Consider the following 17186-nt stretch of genomic DNA (forward strand, 5'->3'; position numbering starts at 1 on the left):
TGCTTCTGTGCAGGTGGCACGGCAGCTGTGTGAGGTTGGTGCTCACAATGGGTCCCTGCATGGAGAAAACATCCCCTCCTGCCTGTGCTGCGGGAGGATGTTGGGTCCACTTGTACCCAGATGCAGGCAGTGCTGTGTCCCAACAGCTGATGCAAGGGCCCCGCTGCCAGCATGGGACCTTATTCACCCCCACTGCTGCCTGAGGAACCACAAAGGCAGCTCTAGGGCCGCACTATAATGTGGTACGCACTAGAGTGCAGAGGGAGTCCCTTTCTGGAGTCGGTCCTGTCCCTGTGGGGACCTTCTCTGCATGGGCACAGCCAGAGCCGCAGCCCATGCTCAGAGACATGAGAACCCAGGCAGGTGGACTCCCCTTGGTGACACACAGGCAGTGAGCCCCGTGGTGGGGCTGCGTGACGCCAGAAGCGGAGACAAGCCTCATATTTGGGCACGAAGCAGGTTATTGGAGGCTGGGACCCGGCAGGCGGCTGATAACCCTGCTGATAACGGCTCCCACCGCACCTCGCCATCCCCATTGGCTCCTGCCAGCAGTGGCTGCTGCCTATATCTCCCCCTCCCCATCCTGAGCTGCAGGCTGTGCATGTGGGGCATGATGATGCCTGCCGGGGTGCTGGGGTTGCTATTCTGCGTGCAGCTCTGCACGGGTGAGTCGTGGGGCAGTGGGGTGGCCGTGGGACGAGAGGGAAGCAGAGGGGCAGGGTTGCAGCCATGGGACGGGCAACCCCAGGCTCAGCCACCTCCCCGGGGTGCCCACAGGCAGCGAGGAGCTGCGGCTGGTGGATGGCGGCGGGCGCTGTGCCGGTCGGGTGGAGGTGAAGCACGAGGGCGAATGGGGCTCCGTCTGCAGCTACGACATACAGTGGGACGCGCAAGCGGCTGGCGTTGTGTGCCGGCTGCTGGGCTGTGGCACAGTAGCCCATACGTCCCCATATGCCCCATTTGGGCAAGGCAAGGGACGCATCTGGCTGCATCCATACTTCTGTGATGGCACTGAGTCCACCCTGCAGGACTGCTCTCACTACGGCTGGGGCAACCACTTCTGTGGCCATGAGTGGGATGTTGGGGTGATCTGCTCAGGTGAGTTGGTGTATCTGGGATGAGAACAGAGTGCCAGGACCGCCTGAGCAGAGCTAAGGCCAATCCCTGATGCAGAAGCGCTGGAGCTGCGGCTGGTGGACGGTGGGGGACCCTGCGAGGGGAGAGTTGAGGTGAAGCTGCGGGGACGCTGGGGAACGGTGTATGACAGTGACTGGAACATGGATGATGCTGAGGTGGTGTGCCAGCAGCTGGGCTGTGGCTCGGCTGCTCACACCCAGTTTACCTCAGGATTTTCACAAGACCACAGTACCCTAATGTTGGTCTTTATAAACTGCAACGGAAATGAGAAGGCCATCTGGGACTGCAACATTAAGCATTGGGGTCCCTACAGTCTGTTTGGTTATTATAACACCACTGTGGTCTGCCAAGGTGAGAGCTGGGGACATGCAGCACAGTGGGGAACACATCGCCCACATCCCCCAGCCCAGCAGCCCACCTCTCCTGACAGGGTTCTCCCGGCTGGCTGGAGGGGACAGTGAGTGCTCAGGGAGACTGGAGGTGCGGCAGGGCCGGGCCTGTGTCAGCGTCTGTCACGGCCACGTGGACCTCATGGCCGCCCAGGTCGTCTGCAGAGAGCTGGGCTGCGGTACAGCACTGGCCCTACCGGAGGCTGGACATTTTGGGGCAACAGAGGGGCCATTCTGGCATGGCGCCTTTGAGTGCAACGGCACCGAGCCCCTCCTGTCCGCTTGCACACAGAGGCCTCCTGACATCCAGAACTGCACCCAACCCGCTGCCGTCATCTGCTCCCGTAAGTGCAGGGGGGGTCGTGGATCTGTATCAGCACCATGCAGTGCAGTGTACTTGGGGGGTCCCTCGCTCCACCAACCCCAGTATCCTCTCTTTGCTGCAGCCTACACTGGGTTCCGGCTGGTGAATGGAGATTCAGATTGCACTGGGCGGTTGGAGGTGGAGGCACAAGGGGTGTGGGGGCCCCTGTGTGCCACTGCCTGGGACCTGCCTGACGCCCATGTCCTCTGCCACCACCTGGGCTGTGGCTCTGCCATATCCCTGCCCCCCCCAGGCCATTTTGGGACAGGGATGGGGACACTGCGACGTGATGCTCTCAGGTGCAGTGGGAATGAGCGGCACCCAGGTGAGTGCCCTGTGGAGGTGCTGGGGCAGCCCGCCTGCCCAACTGGGCACACCGCTGCCGTCAACTGCTCAGGTGAGTGTGGAGACCAAGGGAATCTACAGCAGGTGGGGAGCAATGCCTGTTCCCACTGCACAGCCAGGCTGTTGCAGGTGTCACCAAGCCCCTGAGGCTCCACGGTGGGGAAAGCCATTGCGACGGACGGCTGGAGGTGGCCGTGCGCCCCGGTGTCTGGGCCCGTGTGTCTGTGGGGCTGTGGGACAACGGCACTGCCACCGTGGCGTGCCGGCAGCTGGGCTGCGGTGTGCCTGAGAAAATCTATGCTGCGCCGGACAATGGCTTGGGCCCAATGGAGCTGCAGGAGCTGCGCTGTGTTGGCACCGAGGAGCTCCTGGAACAGTGTAACACCTCGGGAATGGCCAAAGAGCCCAGCAAGATTCCTGAGGATTTGGTCATCGCCTGTTCAGGTGGGTGCACAAGGAAGGGCCATGAACAAAACGGTGCCATCCCCATCCCCAGCCCAACACTCTCCCACACAGGGAGCCGGCAAATGAGGCTGGTGGGCGGCCCCGGGCGCTGTGCTGGCAGGGTGGAGGTGTACAGCGAGGGCACCTGGGGCACCGTCTGCCAGGACACCTGGACCCTGCAGGATGCCACCGTCGTCTGTCGCCAGCTGGGCTGCGGATGGGCCCTGGAGGCACCTGGCTCCGAGCGCTTTGGGCCTGGCACTGGGACGCTGTGGCCGGGTGCTGGAGGCTGCTCTGGGACAGAGGATGCTCTCTGGCACTGCCCGGCCCCAGTGCAGCCTGGCTGCCAGCGCGGCGGTGGTGCGGGTGTTGTGTGCTCAGGTGAGTGCCACCATGCCTCTGGATGGGAGCAGCACCACTGCCCTCGGGGTGCAGTGATCCCCTGACCTCCTTGCAGGGCTGCTGGACCTGCGGCTGACAGGAGAAAGCAGCAGATGCCGTGGGCGCCTGGAAGTGCTGCATGAGGGGATTTGGGGTCCTGTTTGCCCAATGGCACCAGCCCTGCCACGGCCTCTGCCGTCTGCCATCATCTGGGATGTGGCATGGGGGGGAGGCTGGAAGAACCCGTCCTGCAGAGGGCTCAGAGCCCGCCTGGCTGAGCTGGGTGAGTTGTGAGGAGGGGGCCCGCTCATTCTGGCGCTGCCCCTCGGCACCCTGGCAGCTGCAGGAATGCGACACCACTGGGATCATCCACATCGTGTGTGATGAGGACACCGGGGACAGCAGTGAGGCCACCAGCCCAGCCCCAGGTAGCAGCCACCGGGACAGACACACCTCAACAAATGGCTTTGTCCGTGCTCGCTGTCCTCTAACTGCTGCCATGAGATCCCCATGGGGCCTCACGCTTCCATCACTGCCCCACAGCTCTCACCCACAGCGCTGTCCCCATGACTGCAGCTGCAGCACCCAGGAGTGTGTCAGCACTCACGGTGCTGTGCGTGGTCCTGGGGACGCTGCTGTGCCTGGCCCTGGCCGCCCTGGCTGTTCTGGCACACCGCACATGGGCCCAGTGCCAAGGTGGGCAGCACTCTGGGGGTTCCACAATGCGGGGCAGAACCATGGACACCACGGGCACTGGTGCCATGCATGCTGCCTTGCAGAACCCAGCAAGGATGCTGCCTCTGAGGTTGTGTATGAGGAGCTGGACTACAGCCTGATGCCTGATTACCAGGAAGTGCCCAGCCACACAGGTGGGAGCAGGAGGGTCATCAGTGCCTGGGGCTGTCCCCATCCACTGTCATGTCCCTACACCTCTCTTCCCCTCCAGGCTCCCTGTCCCAGGGCTCAGGGAGAAAACTGTCAGATCACAGTGGGGACGGTGTAGATGAGAGCGACCTCCAGGTCTCCCCAGGTAGGGGCACAGGCACAGAGGTGCACTGTGAGGACAGAAAGGCACTGGGTAACCTTCTGAGGAGATGCAGCCAAACAACTTTGATGGGAGGTGAGAGCATGAAGCCCCTCCTGGCTGTGTCCTCACCACTTGCTTGTCTGTGTCTGTCACAGATCACCCTGCCCAGCCCCAGCACAGCCCCTCACATGGCTACGACGATGCTATGGCTGTGCCGGAGCATTCCCCCACTCCTCACCCCGGGGAAGCCCCCGCACAGCCCCCCGTGGACACAGGATATGACGACGTTGGTGTCAGCACCCTGGGCACATCGCTGTGAGCACGTCATGAGGACATGGCTGGAACAGGGACCTCTGTCCCCAAGAAGGGGCAGCCCTGGCCTTGGCAGCGTCACCTCTCCCTGCCTGGTGCACAGAACAGCAGCAAACTGCTCCATTCTCCTTCCTGAAACTGAGACACAACAGCAAGTTGACTTTTAAAAATAATTTTCTGTAATTCTTTCCTAATGAGTATCTCTTCTTTACTAAAAACCCAAATCTCCGCAGAAAGTCATTTCCAGCCTTGGCTTCTGTACCTGAGTCTGTGTCATGGTTTTGTATTTTTTTTTGTTTGGTTTGGTTCTCAGTATTCCGCATCATACATCATGTAGTATACTGGGAGTTAAAGTGTTAATGCTCCAATTCCAGGCACATATCCCTGTACGTTACAGAAGTCATGGGATCTGGCCTTCGGGTGGGGCGGTCTCTTACTGCCTGGCAGTGGGTGCTGGAGGGCTTTCTGGCCGTTCCAAGCTTTTCAGGTTTGAATCGGATCGGCAACTCTCTCTCTCCTCTCTGCCTTTTATTTGATTTATTAGTCTCAATTTCAATCAGATTGTATTTATATGTGTTATCTTGCATTCCGATACATAATTAGTAAAATAAGTTTTCCTCCATAGATTGTTTCCGCTGTTTTTTGTTTCCTCCTTCCTTCCCATTTTGCGGGCTGGGAAGGGGAGGGCAGGGGCCTACCGCCCCCCTGTCACGGTGTAGATTGATCTCGTTAACTCCGTGACAGTCTGTCAGTCGTCCCTCGGGGCTCTGGGGCAAAGACAGATTTCAGAGAGCGCCCGTTTGGCTCTGGGCACGGGGGTAACAACAAGAAGAGTGTGAAAGCTGACAGAGATGAGGTAGGATGGCTCCCACGACTGCTGCGCTGCAGTGGAAGGACAACAAGGACCCGGGTCCCCACAGGCACACAGGTGCAGGCACGCTGCCACACGCTGTGGTTTCACCCGGCAGGCAGCTGAGCAGCACCCGGCCGTTCGCTCACTCCGCCCCTGCCCCCAGTGTGCCATGGGGGAGAGAGCTGTAAACAGACTCGAGGGGAGATACAAACAGAAAAGGGCAGAATTGGAAAGCCGTTACAGAAAGTCAGATGATAACTGTAGTGCATGCATCTCCACACACAGTCTCAGCCTTTTCACACACGTTCGGAGAAGCAAAGCTGAGTAAGCCGGCTCTCAGCCTGTGCTTGCTGGCAGGATCTCCACTTCTGAGGACACGTCCGTTGGCAGAGGGAAGAGCACACACATGAAAGAGCTCCCTCTGACACAAGAGACATCGGGCCAGGGTCTGAGCTACCTCCTGCACTTGTCTGTTACCGCAGTCTGTAAGGACCCGCAGGGGCTGAGGTCAGGATTCCCATCCCTGATGGATGTTCCGATGGAAGGTGCGGAGCAGCCGTCCCTGGGGTTTCAGTGAAAGTCCGGGAACGGGCTGTCCTGCCCCATCAGCTCCGTGCCACCGCAGTGTGCCGCTGCCAGGAGGAATGGCGGCCTCCTGGCTGGCAGCGCTGGTCCCTCCCGCACAGGCCAGGCCTTCCTGCCAGGGCCTCTCAGCTGGGCCCGGAGCCGTGCTGCAGTGCCTGGTGCTGCTGGCAGAGCTGTATGCCCGGCTCTGCCGAGCCCTGCTGCGGGCCGCTGGGAGGCCGTGCTGGTGCTCTCGTGAGAGCAGGGCAGGGCCGGAGCTCTGTACCACGAGCACAGCGGGGCAGGAGCGACGCCCGAGTGCTATCAGCATCCCCGTCCTGCTGCATCCCCACACCCTCAGCAGGAGCCCGGCCCTGCAGCCATGTTCCCAGGAGCCCCCGGTGCCCACCGAGCAGTGCCACCACGCAGTGACCCTGCAGCGGGGCCGGGCGCTGCCCCACGTCCCAGCCCTGTGGACAGGCAGGGTTTCGCTTTTGAAAGCACCCACACACCCATCGCACACTTCCTCCTTCCCGAGCACCGGGCTGCACGCGGGGACACGGGCAGGGACAGCTCAGCCTGCAGCCTTCCTTCCTGTGCAGAGTTGGGGTTTCTGTGCTGTCCTCGCAGCACAGCCCTGGGACTGCAACAATCTGCAGCTGTCCCTGTGTCTGCTCCTGCAGCGGCGATAGCAAAGCAGGAGAGCCCAGATGCTGCAGGCTCAAGTAGAAAAGCATCGCCTTATGAAATGTATTGCTTCTGTGCAGGTGGAACAGCAGCTACATGTGGTTGGTGTTGACACTGGGTCCCCATGTGATGGATAACATTCCCTCCTGCCTGTGCTGCAGGGAGGGCATGGGGATGCACGTGTCCCAGTGCAGGCAGTGTTGCAAGGGGCCGGGGATGGCCCTCCAGCCTATCTACTGATCAGCACATGAAACTTATTCTAACTACTGCTGCCTTGAGAACCACAAAGGCACCTCCAGAACTCTGCAATCATGGGCTGGGCTCCAGGGTGCAGAGACCCAGTTTGGGGGCACTCCTGTCCTTTCTGGGACTTGTACTAAATGGTCACAGTCCATCCTCACCCCAGGGACATGCAGCACCCAGGCAGGCTGACTCCCCTTGGTGACACACAGGCAGTGAGCCCCGTGGTGGGGCTGCGTGACGCCAGAAGCGGAGACAAGCCTCATATTTGGGCACGAAGCAGGTTATTGGAGGCTGGGACCCGGCAGGCAGCTGATAACCCTGCTGATAACGGCTCCCACCGCACCTCGCCATCCCCATTGGCTCCTGCCAGCAGGGGCTGCCTATATCTCCCCCTCCCCATCCTGAGCTGCAGGCTGTGCGTGTGGGGCATGATGATGCCTGCCGGGGTGCTGGGGTTGCTATTCTGCGTGCAGCTCTGCATGGGTGAGTCGTGGGGCAGTGGGGTGGCCGTGGGACGAGAGGGAAGCAGAGGGGCAGGGTTGCAGCCATGGGACGGGCAACCCCAGGCTCAGCCACCTCCCTGTGGTGCCCACAGGCAGCGAGGAGCTGCGACTGGTGGATGGCGGTGGGCGCTGTGCCGGTCGGGTGGAGGTGAAGCACGAGGGCGAATGGGGCTCCATCTGCAGCTACGACTTCGACTGGGACACGCGAGAAGCTCGTGTCGTGTGCCGGCAGCTGGGCTGCGGCACAGTAGCCCATACGTCCCCATATGCCCCATTTGGGCAAGGCAAGGGACGCATCTGGCTGCATCCCTTCTTCTGTGACGGTACTGAGACCACCCTGCAGGACTGCTCTCATTTGGGTTGGGGGAAGCACTTCTGTGGCCATGAATGGGATGTTGGGGTGATCTGCTCAGGTGAGTTGGTGTATCTGGGAAGGGAACAGAGTGCCAGGATCCCTTGGGTGGAGCTGAGGCCAATCTCTAATGATGGAGCAGAGGCGCTGGAGCTGCGGCTGGAAGATGGCTGGGGACCCTGCGAGGGGAGAGTTGAGGTGAAGCTGCGGGGACGCTGGGGCACTGTGGCTGACAATGCTTGGGACATGGATGATGCTGAGGTGGTATGCCAGCAACTGGGCTGTGGCTCAGCTGCTGGCGCCTACTTGACGCCACGATTATTTCAAGATCACGGCCCCATCATGATGGCCTTTATTGACTGCCATGGAGATGAGGCTGCCCTGTGGGACTGTAACATTCGGGGCTGGGGTCCCTACAATGGCCCTCATGATTATGACACTGCTGTGGTCTGCCAAGGTGAGATCTGGGGACATGCAGCATTGTTGGGAGCCCATCATCCACATTCCCCAGCCCAGCAGCCCGCCTCTCCTGACAGGGTTCTCCCGTCTGGTCGGAGGGGACAGTGAGTGCTCAGGGAGGCTGGAGGTGCGGCAGGGCCGGGCCTGGGTCAGCGTCTGTCACGGCCACGTGGACCTCATGGCCGCCCAGGTCGTCTGCAGAGAGCTGGGCTGCGGTACAGCACTGGCCCTATGGGAGGCTGGACATTTTGGGGCAGCAGACGGGCCATTCTGGCATGGCGCCTTTGAGTGCAACGGCACCGAGCCCCTCCTGTCCGCTTGCACACAGAGGCCTCCCGACATCCAGAACTGCACCCAACCCGCTGCCATCATCTGCTCCTGTAAGTGCAGGGGTTGTGGATCTGTATCAGCACCATGCAGTGTGGTGTAGGTGGGGGAGGTCCCTCGCTCCACCAACCCCAGTATCCTCTCTCTGCTGCAGCCTACACTGGGTTCCGGCTTGCGAATGGAGATTCAGATTGCACTGGGCGGGTGGAGGTGGAGGCACAAGGGGTGTGGGGGCCCCTGTGTGCCACTGCCTGGGACCTGCCTGACGCCCATGTCCTCTGCCGCCACCTGGGCTGTGGCTCTGCCATATCCCTGCCCCCCCCAGGCCATTTTGGGACAGGGATGGGGACACTGCGACGTGATGCTCTCAGGTGCAGTGGGAATGAGCGGCACCCGGGTGAGTGCCCTGTGGAGGTGCTGGGGCAGCCCGCCTGCCCAACTGGGCACACTGCTGCCGTCAACTGCTCAGGTGAGTGTGGGGACCAAGGGAATCTACAGCAGGTGGGGAGCAATGCCTGTTCCCACTGCACAGCCAGGCTGTTGCAGGTGTCACCAAGCCCCTGAGGCTCCACGGTGGGGAAAGCCGTTGCGACGGACGGCTGGAGGTGGCCGTGCGCCCCGGTGTCTGGGCCCGTGTGTCTGTGGGGCTGTGGGACAATGGCACTGCCACCGTGGCGTGCCGGCAGCTGGGCTGCGGTGTGCCTGAGAAAATCTATGCTGCGCCGGACAACGGCTTGGGCCCCATGGAGCTGCAGGAGCTGCGCTGTGTTGGCACCGAGGAGCTCCTGGCACAGTGTAACACCTCGGGAATGGCCAGCGAGCCCAGCAAGAGTCCTGAGGAGTTGGTCATCGCCTGTTCAGGTGGGTGCACAAGGAAGGGCCATGAGCAAAATGGTGCCATCCCCATCCCCAGCCCAACACTCTCCCACACAGGCAGCCGGCAGCTGAGGCTGGTGGGCGGCCCAGGGCGCTGTGCTGGCAGGGTGGAGGTGTACAGCGAGGGCACCTGGGGCACCGTCTGCCAGGACACCTGGACCCTGCAGGATGCCACCGTCGTCTGTCGCCAGCTGAGCTGTGGATGGGCCCTGGAGGCACCTGGCTCCGAGCGCTTTGGGCCTGGCACTGGGACGCTGTGGCCGGGTGCCGGGGGCTGCTCTGGGACAGAGGATGCTCTCTGGCACTGCCCGGCCCCAGTGCAGCCTGGCTGCCAGCGCGGCGGTGGTGCAGGCGTTGTGTGCTCAGGTGAGTGCCAACATGCCTCTGGATGGGAGCAGCACCACTGCCCTCGGGGTGCAGTGATCCCCTGACCTCCTTGCAGGGCTGCTGGACCTGCGGCTGACAGGAGAAAGCAGCAGATGCCGTGGGCGCCTGGAGGTGCTGCATGAGGGGATCTGGGGTCCTGTTTGTCCCAATGGCACCAGCGCTGCCACAGCCTCTGCCGTCTGCCGTCATCTGGGATGTGGCACTGGAGGGAGGCTGGAAGAACTCGTCCCTGCAGAGGGCTCAGAGCCGGCCTGGCTGAGCTGGGTGAGCTGTGAGGAGGGGGCCCGCTCATTCTGGCGCTGCCCCTCAGCGCCCTGGCAGCTGCAGGAATGTGACACCACTGGGATCACCCACATCGTGTGTGATGAGGACACCAGGGACAGCAGTGAGGCCACCAGCCCAGCCCCAGGTAGCAGCCACCAGGACAGACACACCTCAACAAATGGCTTTGTCCGTGCTTGCTGTCCTCTAACTGCTGCCATGAGATCCCCATGGGGCCTCACGCTTCCCGTCACTGCCCCACAGCTCTCACCCACAGCGCTGTCCCCATGACTGCAGCTGCAGCACCCAGGAGTGTGTCAGCACTCACGGTGCTGTGCGTGGTCCTGGGGACGCTGCTGTGCCTGGCCCTGGCCGCCCTGGCTGTTCTGGCACACCGCACATGGGCCCAGTGCCAAGGTGGGCAGCACTCTGGGGGTTCCACAATGCGGGGCAGAACCTTGGACTCCACGGGCACTGGTGCCATGCATGCTGCCTTGCAGAACCCAGCAAGGATGCTGCCTCTGAGGTTGTGTATGAGGAGTTGGACTACAGCCTGATGCCTGATTACCAGGAAGTGCCCAGCCAGACAGGTGGGAGCAGGAGGGTCATCAGTGCCTGGGGCTGTCCCCATCCACTGTCATGTCCCCTACAACTCTCTTCCCCTCCAGGCTCTCTGTCCCAGGGCTCAGGGAGAAAACTGTCAGATCACAGTGGGGACGGTGTAGATGAGAGCGACCTCCAGGTCTCCCCAGGTAGGAGCACAGGCACAGAGTGCACTGTGAGGACAGAAAGGCACTGGGTAACCTTCTGCAGAGATGTAGCCAAACAACTTTGATGGGGAGGTGAGAGCATGAAGCCCCTCCTGGCTGTGTCCTCACCACTTGCTTGTCTGTGTCTGTCACAGATCACCCTGTCCAGCCCCAGCACAGCCCCTCACATGGCTACGATGATGCTATGGCTGTGCCGGAGGATTCCCCCACTCCTCACCCCGGGGAAGCCCCCGCACAGCCCCCCGTGGACACAGGATATGACGACGTTGGTGTCAGCACCCTGGGCACATCGCTGTGAGCAGGTCATGAGGACATGGCTGGAACAGGGACCTCTGTCCCCAAGAAGGGGCAGCCCTGGCCTTGGCAGCGTCACCTTTCCCTGCCTGGTGCACAGAACAGCAGCAATCTGCTCCATTCTCCTTCCTGAAACTGAGACACAACAGCAAATTGACTTTTAAAAATAATTTTCTGTAACTCTTTCCTAATGAGTATCTCTTCTTTACTAAAAAGACAAATCTCCGCAGAAAGTCACTTCCAGCCTTGGCTTCTGTACCTGAGTCTGTCAGTCGTCCCTCGGGGCTCTGGGGCAAAGACAGATTTCAGAGACCTGCCCTTTGGCTCTGGGCACGGGGGTAACAACAAGAAGAGTGTGAAAGCTGACAGAGATGAGGTGGGATGGCTCCCATGACTGCTGCGCTGCAGTGGAAGGACAACAAGGACCCCGGGTCCCCACAGGCACACAGGTGCAGGCACGCTGCCACACGCTGTGGTTTCACCCGGCAGGCAGCTGAGCAGCACCCGGCCGTTCGCTCACTCCGCCCCTGCCCCCAGTGTGCCATGGGGGAGAGAGCTGTAAACAGACTCGAGGGGAGATACAAACAGAAAAGGGCAGAAAGCAGTTACAGAAAGTCAGAGGATAACTGTAGTGTATGTATCTCTACACACATTTGCAGTCTTTCCACACTGTACAGTTAACAAATGTGTATTTAGCAGAGTGGCATAGTTGGGATGGTGTTTTACAGGTTTTACAGTTAGATAGATTATCGTGATGGAAACAGACAAGCAAAAAGAAAGGAAATGCTCACTCATGTGCTAAGCTTGCAGTAGAAAACGCCAAAGAGAGGGATCTCCAGAAACAGATCATACCCCAGTGGCAATTGTCCCTCACATGGGGTCTAGGAGAGGTGCAGCCAGGCTCCACCCCCTCTGGTCACACCGCTGAATTGCCTTCACCTGTGCTCCTGCAGCTGACTCACTGCTTGCCTCAGGTGATCAATCAGTCATTCAGGCCATGACTCAATAGTTCCCATACACTCCACCCCTTCACGGCATGATCCAGTGATTGAGTTAACTGGAGGGTGTGCCTTCCCTAATACAGAGATCCAAAACATCACGACACTTAAACAATTTCCCGTCGCGATGCATGTTGACACAATTGAAGACGAGCAATGATCAGTGCATGGTGAAAGTTCGTGCTCTTTCATGGGCCAGTGCTCAGTGGTTTTTCTGGAGGCATGTGGTCGTGAGATGTAGGTCCATCCTATGCTCCATCGGTCCCATGTAGACCATCACTGGGTGTTGCACACGATCAACACTGGAATGCTTCAATGGCATTTCATTCCTCCGGAGATTCTAGAGGCTCAAAGACTCATGAAGAATAATACAGATGTTTCAGGGGTACCAGGAGGGGAGGATCCACCCTCCAGGGCAAGATACAGGCCGCATTTCTATCCTGGGTCAACACTTGATGTTGTAATGGGGCATGCTCTGGCTGCCCGTTCCATACCTTTTGGGTAGATATCTGTGGCTGCACTAGTGTATCAGGCACAAAAGGAGGTGTCCTGATCTGCCATAGGGATGTGATGGCGGTCCCTTTAGCAGTGAGGATCAGAGTGTTGACCATAATATCAGGAGGCCACGTACCGATTACTGGAGGGACTACCGACCTCCAGTAATCATCCCCAAGGTGCAAGTAGGCCACACCACTTCGGTCCTACCTGCACCTTCCAAGGCCGTTTTATTCTATGGATACCTGGATCTAAATTCTCAGGGGCAGGGAGCAGAAGATTATTTTAATTGCCAGTTTGGGGTCTTACCTGATTATCAATGCCCGTAATTTGGATCCTAAGCAGGGGGGGGCCCATGTTGTCTGTAGCATTTTCAGGGACTGGGTCTGCCTTAGTAAGTGCCTTAATAGTATATGCCTGGTTTGCTCTCGGTGCTGGATAGGCCTGCAGTAGCCCACTTGCAGTGTCGATGCAGGTCAGGGCATATCTCGCCGCCTCAGACTGAGGCAGGGACCCAATGTAATCAACCTGCCATCGCTGGAGAGGATTGTGTCCTCTAGCAAGATGGGCTGTTGTTTCAGGCAACGATCTCGGTCTCATCTTGGAGCAAGCGTAGCAGTGTCAGCATGCCTGGGCGATGTCAGATAGTTGCACAGGCAGCCCCCATGTTTTAGCAGCTGCCCACATTGTCTTTTGTCCAGCATGCCGTAGCTTCTGATGTAACCAACGGGTGATGTTCCTCAGATGGTGAATTCTCAATCCATCAAACTTGGGCCAGTGTGTCTGCTTTGTCATTTCCCGGTGACTGTAGGGCTTGGTGACCAGAAACATGGTAGCCGTGTGCAGTCCTGTGTTTAACTGCATTCCATATGTCTAACCACATATCTCTGCCCCATTCCTGGGTGTCCCACTGTGCAATCCAAAGAGTGAGCCCCTGGTACGCAGCCCAACTGTCTGTACAGACATTCAGAATACCATCACCAGGTTCCTTGGTTATAACTATCCACACGGCTCGCAGTTCTACCCATTGGCTGCTCTGACCATCCCCCTCGTCAAACAGATTGTCTCGGTGGAAGGATGGTATGCTATCGCTCTCCACTTGCTCAGGTTGCCTTTGCTGGACCCATCTGTGTATGAGGCACCTATCTTCAGGGATAGGATATTTCCCCTCCTGAACAAGACTCTTCTCTGGTGGAGTAACCAATGTTTCTTTTGGTGCATCACCGTGATACGTCAGTGGGCCTAGGATCTTCTGGAGTTCTTCTTTTAGTGGTGATGAAGACAGACTACTTCTCTGGCTGAGATAGGCGACCCATCCTGCCTCTGTTTGTGCCTGGTCTACCCCGTCTTAGGAATGTGGGTCAGATCTTCTACCCACCTCTGAATCAGCAGGGTGGTCTTAACTATGATTTCAGCTGTTTGGGTTATCGGCCGTACCGCTTGTAATGTGGAGTAGGCAGCCAATAACTGTTTTTCAGTCATACTATATCTTTCTTCTGCTCCATGCCAGACCTGGGACCAGAATCCAATGGGGGTCCAAACAGAACTCTGGCATTGCCACAGGCCCCAGCCAAAGCCATCCTGAGTGACGTGAACATCCAACTCGGCTGGGATGGTAGGATTGAATATACCCAATGCCTGGGCTTGTTTAACTGCCAGTTTTGCCTGTTGGAAAGTGTCCTGTTCTGTTCTCCCCCAGTCCCATAGCTGCCCCTTTTTCGTGAGTCTGTATGATGGCCTGAGCAGCTGCACTAAATGAGGTATAAATGGACACCAGTATCCCAATATACCTAGAAACTCTGAAGAGTAAAAGACGGTTCACAGAAATAAAGGATAAAAGATAGTTTACAGAAGCAAACGTGCAGAGGCTGCTAAAAGGATGAGGACGGCAACAAGCTGTGATTAAAACAATGTGGGGGTGAGGACAAAGATAAAAATTTTGAGAACAGCTCGAGGACGTTTTGGTAAGTAAGTGATGAGATGTCCACAAGGCAAGTTAGAACTGGATCAGGGGCTACCGCTCCCACAGGGTCAAGAGTTTGCAGCAAGGAAGACTACGATCCTTCACAAGGAAGACGATGAGCCTTCATCCCACAACCACCAGGAAGAGACCCCACTGCTCACGGCGCACGCGCAAGAGGGAAGAACCATATGCTGATGGGTTCTCAAAAATGTAGTGAATATGTATGTGAATTCCTGGAAATCATTGATTATGTATTAGTTCGGCCTATATCTCTACCAAGCTTTTGCCCTACGGTCTGCAAGTTAGGTGGAGCTATCCCCCTTGCACCAGGGCGTATGCGCATCACTAATAAACATACCTGTTCTATATCCTTATTCAGGCTGTAGGGTCTGATTTCTGCATGTCAACTCCTGCAGCTGCTTTTGGTGTTGTAGGGACTGGGAATGCCTGAACCTTATCTATGACAGCACTGGGTAGTACTTAGGTCTTTCCTGACCAAACTACCCACAGGAATTTTACAGACAGGCCCGGACCTTGCACCTTCTGAGGATTATAGCCCATCCTCTTTCTTGCATATAGGCAATTAATGAATCTGCTGCTTCTCCTGCTGCCTCCAGCGAGTCAAATGTCAACAGGAGATCATCAGTGTAATGATATAAGTTAACATAATCAAGTTTTCTCCAATTTGCCAGGTCACACGCCACTAGATTATGGTAATATGCTGATGAATGCATGTATACCCTTTGGCAGGATCTGAAAGGTCCACTGCCTGCCTCCCCATGTAAACGCAAACTGATGTTGCAATTCTTCGGCAATTGCAATACTGAAGAACTCATTTGCTAAATCTAGAACATAATGGTAGGTTTTTATCTCCCTACACAATGTGTCAATTAGGGAGGCAATATTGGGTATGGCTGCATGAATACTCTGGAAGTGGGGCAATAAACACATTATGCTCCTGGGATGGGAGACGCCCAGTTTCAACCACGTTTGGGTGACCAGAATGGTCCATCCCCCAGAACCACCAATCATCACACTATCAAACATCAAATTTAGTCCCATCTCCGTAAATTATTGATGTTTACACACCTGTGTTAACCAACGCCATAACCCTCTGAATATTCTTCCGGGACCAAAAAATTGTCAACTCTACATAGGGAAAATAACAGCCCCTGTCATGCCATCAATTGTCCTGTCGCTAAGTCTTTTGTGTTTGGTGGCTCAGGTATTGTGGCCAGAATCACCTGAGGAGGCTTCTTCCTTCTACAAGGAACTAGAAAATCTTCCAAATGTCACGTTGCTGGTGGTAATTTGTCACTAATTCTTACCCTAGATTTTTTGGGAGTGATTTTGAAATTTTTGATTGTTCTTCAACTGCTTCCATAGCTGAAGGAGGACATGATTGGACTGGCGATCAATTTTTGCAAATTGATGAACCCCAGCCCGGATTAAGTCATGAAACACTTGTTTTTGGGGTACCCATATGGGTCCTGATTGAGGAGTTCGTGGAGTGGGTCTCCTGGTTTTAATAACAGGAAGAACCTCTGCCTCTTCCAGTGATCGAAAACTGCACCTGGTCTGAAGGCGCTCTGTCTCCCCTAGATCGGCTACCAGCTGGGCAGTGTGTTGGAGCACGGACTCTGAGGTTACTAGAGGGTTTAGTATAGAAACAAGTTCCATACAGGTGGGAAGGAGCCTGTTGCAGGATCAGATCTCTCATGCCTGCTGGGAATCTTATCACGTCCATCAACCAATCTATTACCAAGTGGTTTTCCTTGGTATATTGGATGCCAGCATATAGCCTCTGCACAAGGTGCTAATTTAGAGATTTCTGGCCCATCGAGCATAACACTTTCTGCTCCAGAATCCCATAAACTCAACAGCCAAGCTTGCATGCTTTCTCTGGGCCTTTGTCCGAATCACTGTACCAGGTCCATTAATTCCATGGCGGTATAAGGACAGGCTGTCACATGGAAATGGGTTTGGGCAGGGGGCCACTGACTGGGGGCATGTCTGCTGGGCTTTTTCTTTTCCTTTCTTTATTTTTTCCTTTTGAGTTACTGTAGGATGTATCTCAATGGGATCTGCGGCAAGCAGAGCTTCCACATCTGATTTAGAGGTTTTATCTTCTAGATCGACCAGGTCCATTGATTCAGGAACCAGGCTACAATCCATTGAGATGTTATGGACCTGCACTATTGGGAAATTTAGGCTTGATTTTTTCCCTGTCAGCATCCAGAGTCCTTGTTCTAATTTTTCTAAGCAGTCTCATAATAATTTACTTTCATTTTCTAAAGTATTGGCTCTCGTTTTGGCCTGAATTAAAGCATTTAACAGTGGCTATGTCACAGTAGAAGCAGCTAGCTTCTGTTCTTTTGTAACCAACATATCTCTGGTCAAACCATGAAAATAACATGCCATGTGAAATGCAGGATATTTCCCATAACACGCAGGGGACCCCATATTTCAATCACGGTCTCCAGTTCATAGTAAGGTGGCCCCAGAAATCCTGGGATCTGCCCAGGGATGGTTTTGTTTACGGGAGTAATGTTCACCCCTCAGACCAATTTACAGATATTCCAAATGTAATACTTTTTTTTTTTCTTTCTTTCTTTTTTTCTTTTTTAAAGTGTTTTTGGCCAGGCTGGCACACCAACTGTACAACCAACAAACGTACAGAGAGCAGAGTGGTGGGGTTAAGATGATATTTTAAAGGTTTAATAGTAAGAAAGATTATCGCAGCAGAAAGAGACAA

The 17186-nt window shown here is 56.5% G+C and overlaps 2 protein-coding genes across 2 annotated transcripts; both read left to right on the plus strand.

The window, feature by feature from the left end:
- Positions 1–510: 510 nt before the first annotated feature.
- On the plus strand, positions 511–4697 carry LOC104911056 (scavenger receptor cysteine-rich type 1 protein M130-like). Its single transcript, XM_085224439.1, is given in 14 exon segments — positions 511–665; positions 778–1098; positions 1174–1488; positions 1568–1870; positions 1973–2287; positions 2365–2679; positions 2752–3060; positions 3137–3223; positions 3226–3296; positions 3299–3488; positions 3604–3756; positions 3840–3929; positions 4007–4090; positions 4243–4697. Coding segments are annotated over 14 exon segments (2781 nt in total). The 5' UTR covers positions 511–601; the 3' UTR covers positions 4407–4697.
- A 2474-nt stretch (positions 4698–7171) lies between these two features.
- LOC146544259 (scavenger receptor cysteine-rich type 1 protein M130-like) lies at positions 7172–11047 on the plus strand. Its single transcript, XM_085224448.1, has 12 exons — positions 7172–7229; positions 7342–7662; positions 7744–8058; positions 8138–8440; positions 8542–8856; positions 8934–9248; positions 9321–9629; positions 9706–10059; positions 10176–10328; positions 10412–10501; positions 10580–10663; positions 10816–11047. Exons 1-12 carry the CDS (start codon positions 7175–7177, stop codon positions 10977–10979), a joined length of 2778 nt encoding a protein of 925 aa, XP_085080574.1. The 5' UTR covers positions 7172–7174; the 3' UTR covers positions 10980–11047.
- Positions 11048–17186: the final 6139 nt, after the last annotated feature.

The sequence above is a fragment of the Meleagris gallopavo genome, chromosome 5 (genome assembly GCF_905368555.1).
Source record: "Meleagris gallopavo chromosome 5, MGAL_WU_HG_1.1, whole genome shotgun sequence".
Classification (NCBI taxonomy): domain Eukaryota; kingdom Metazoa; phylum Chordata; class Aves; order Galliformes; family Phasianidae; genus Meleagris; species Meleagris gallopavo.

What these genes read in the sequence shown, in the direction of transcription:
- LOC146544259 (XM_085224448.1), top strand. Translation starts at nt 7,175, where the DNA reads ATGATGATGCCTGCCGGGGTGCTGGGGTTGCTATTCTGCGTGCAGCTC. An exon ending in TGTTGGGGTGATCTGCTCAG is followed by an intron (nt 7,663 to 7,743) that starts GTGAGTTGGTGT and finishes ATGATGGAGCAG; the next exon opens with AGGCGCTGGAGCTGCGGCTG. An exon ending in TGCAGGCGTTGTGTGCTCAG is followed by an intron (nt 9,630 to 9,705) that starts GTGAGTGCCAAC and finishes ACCTCCTTGCAG; the next exon opens with GGCTGCTGGACCTGCGGCTG.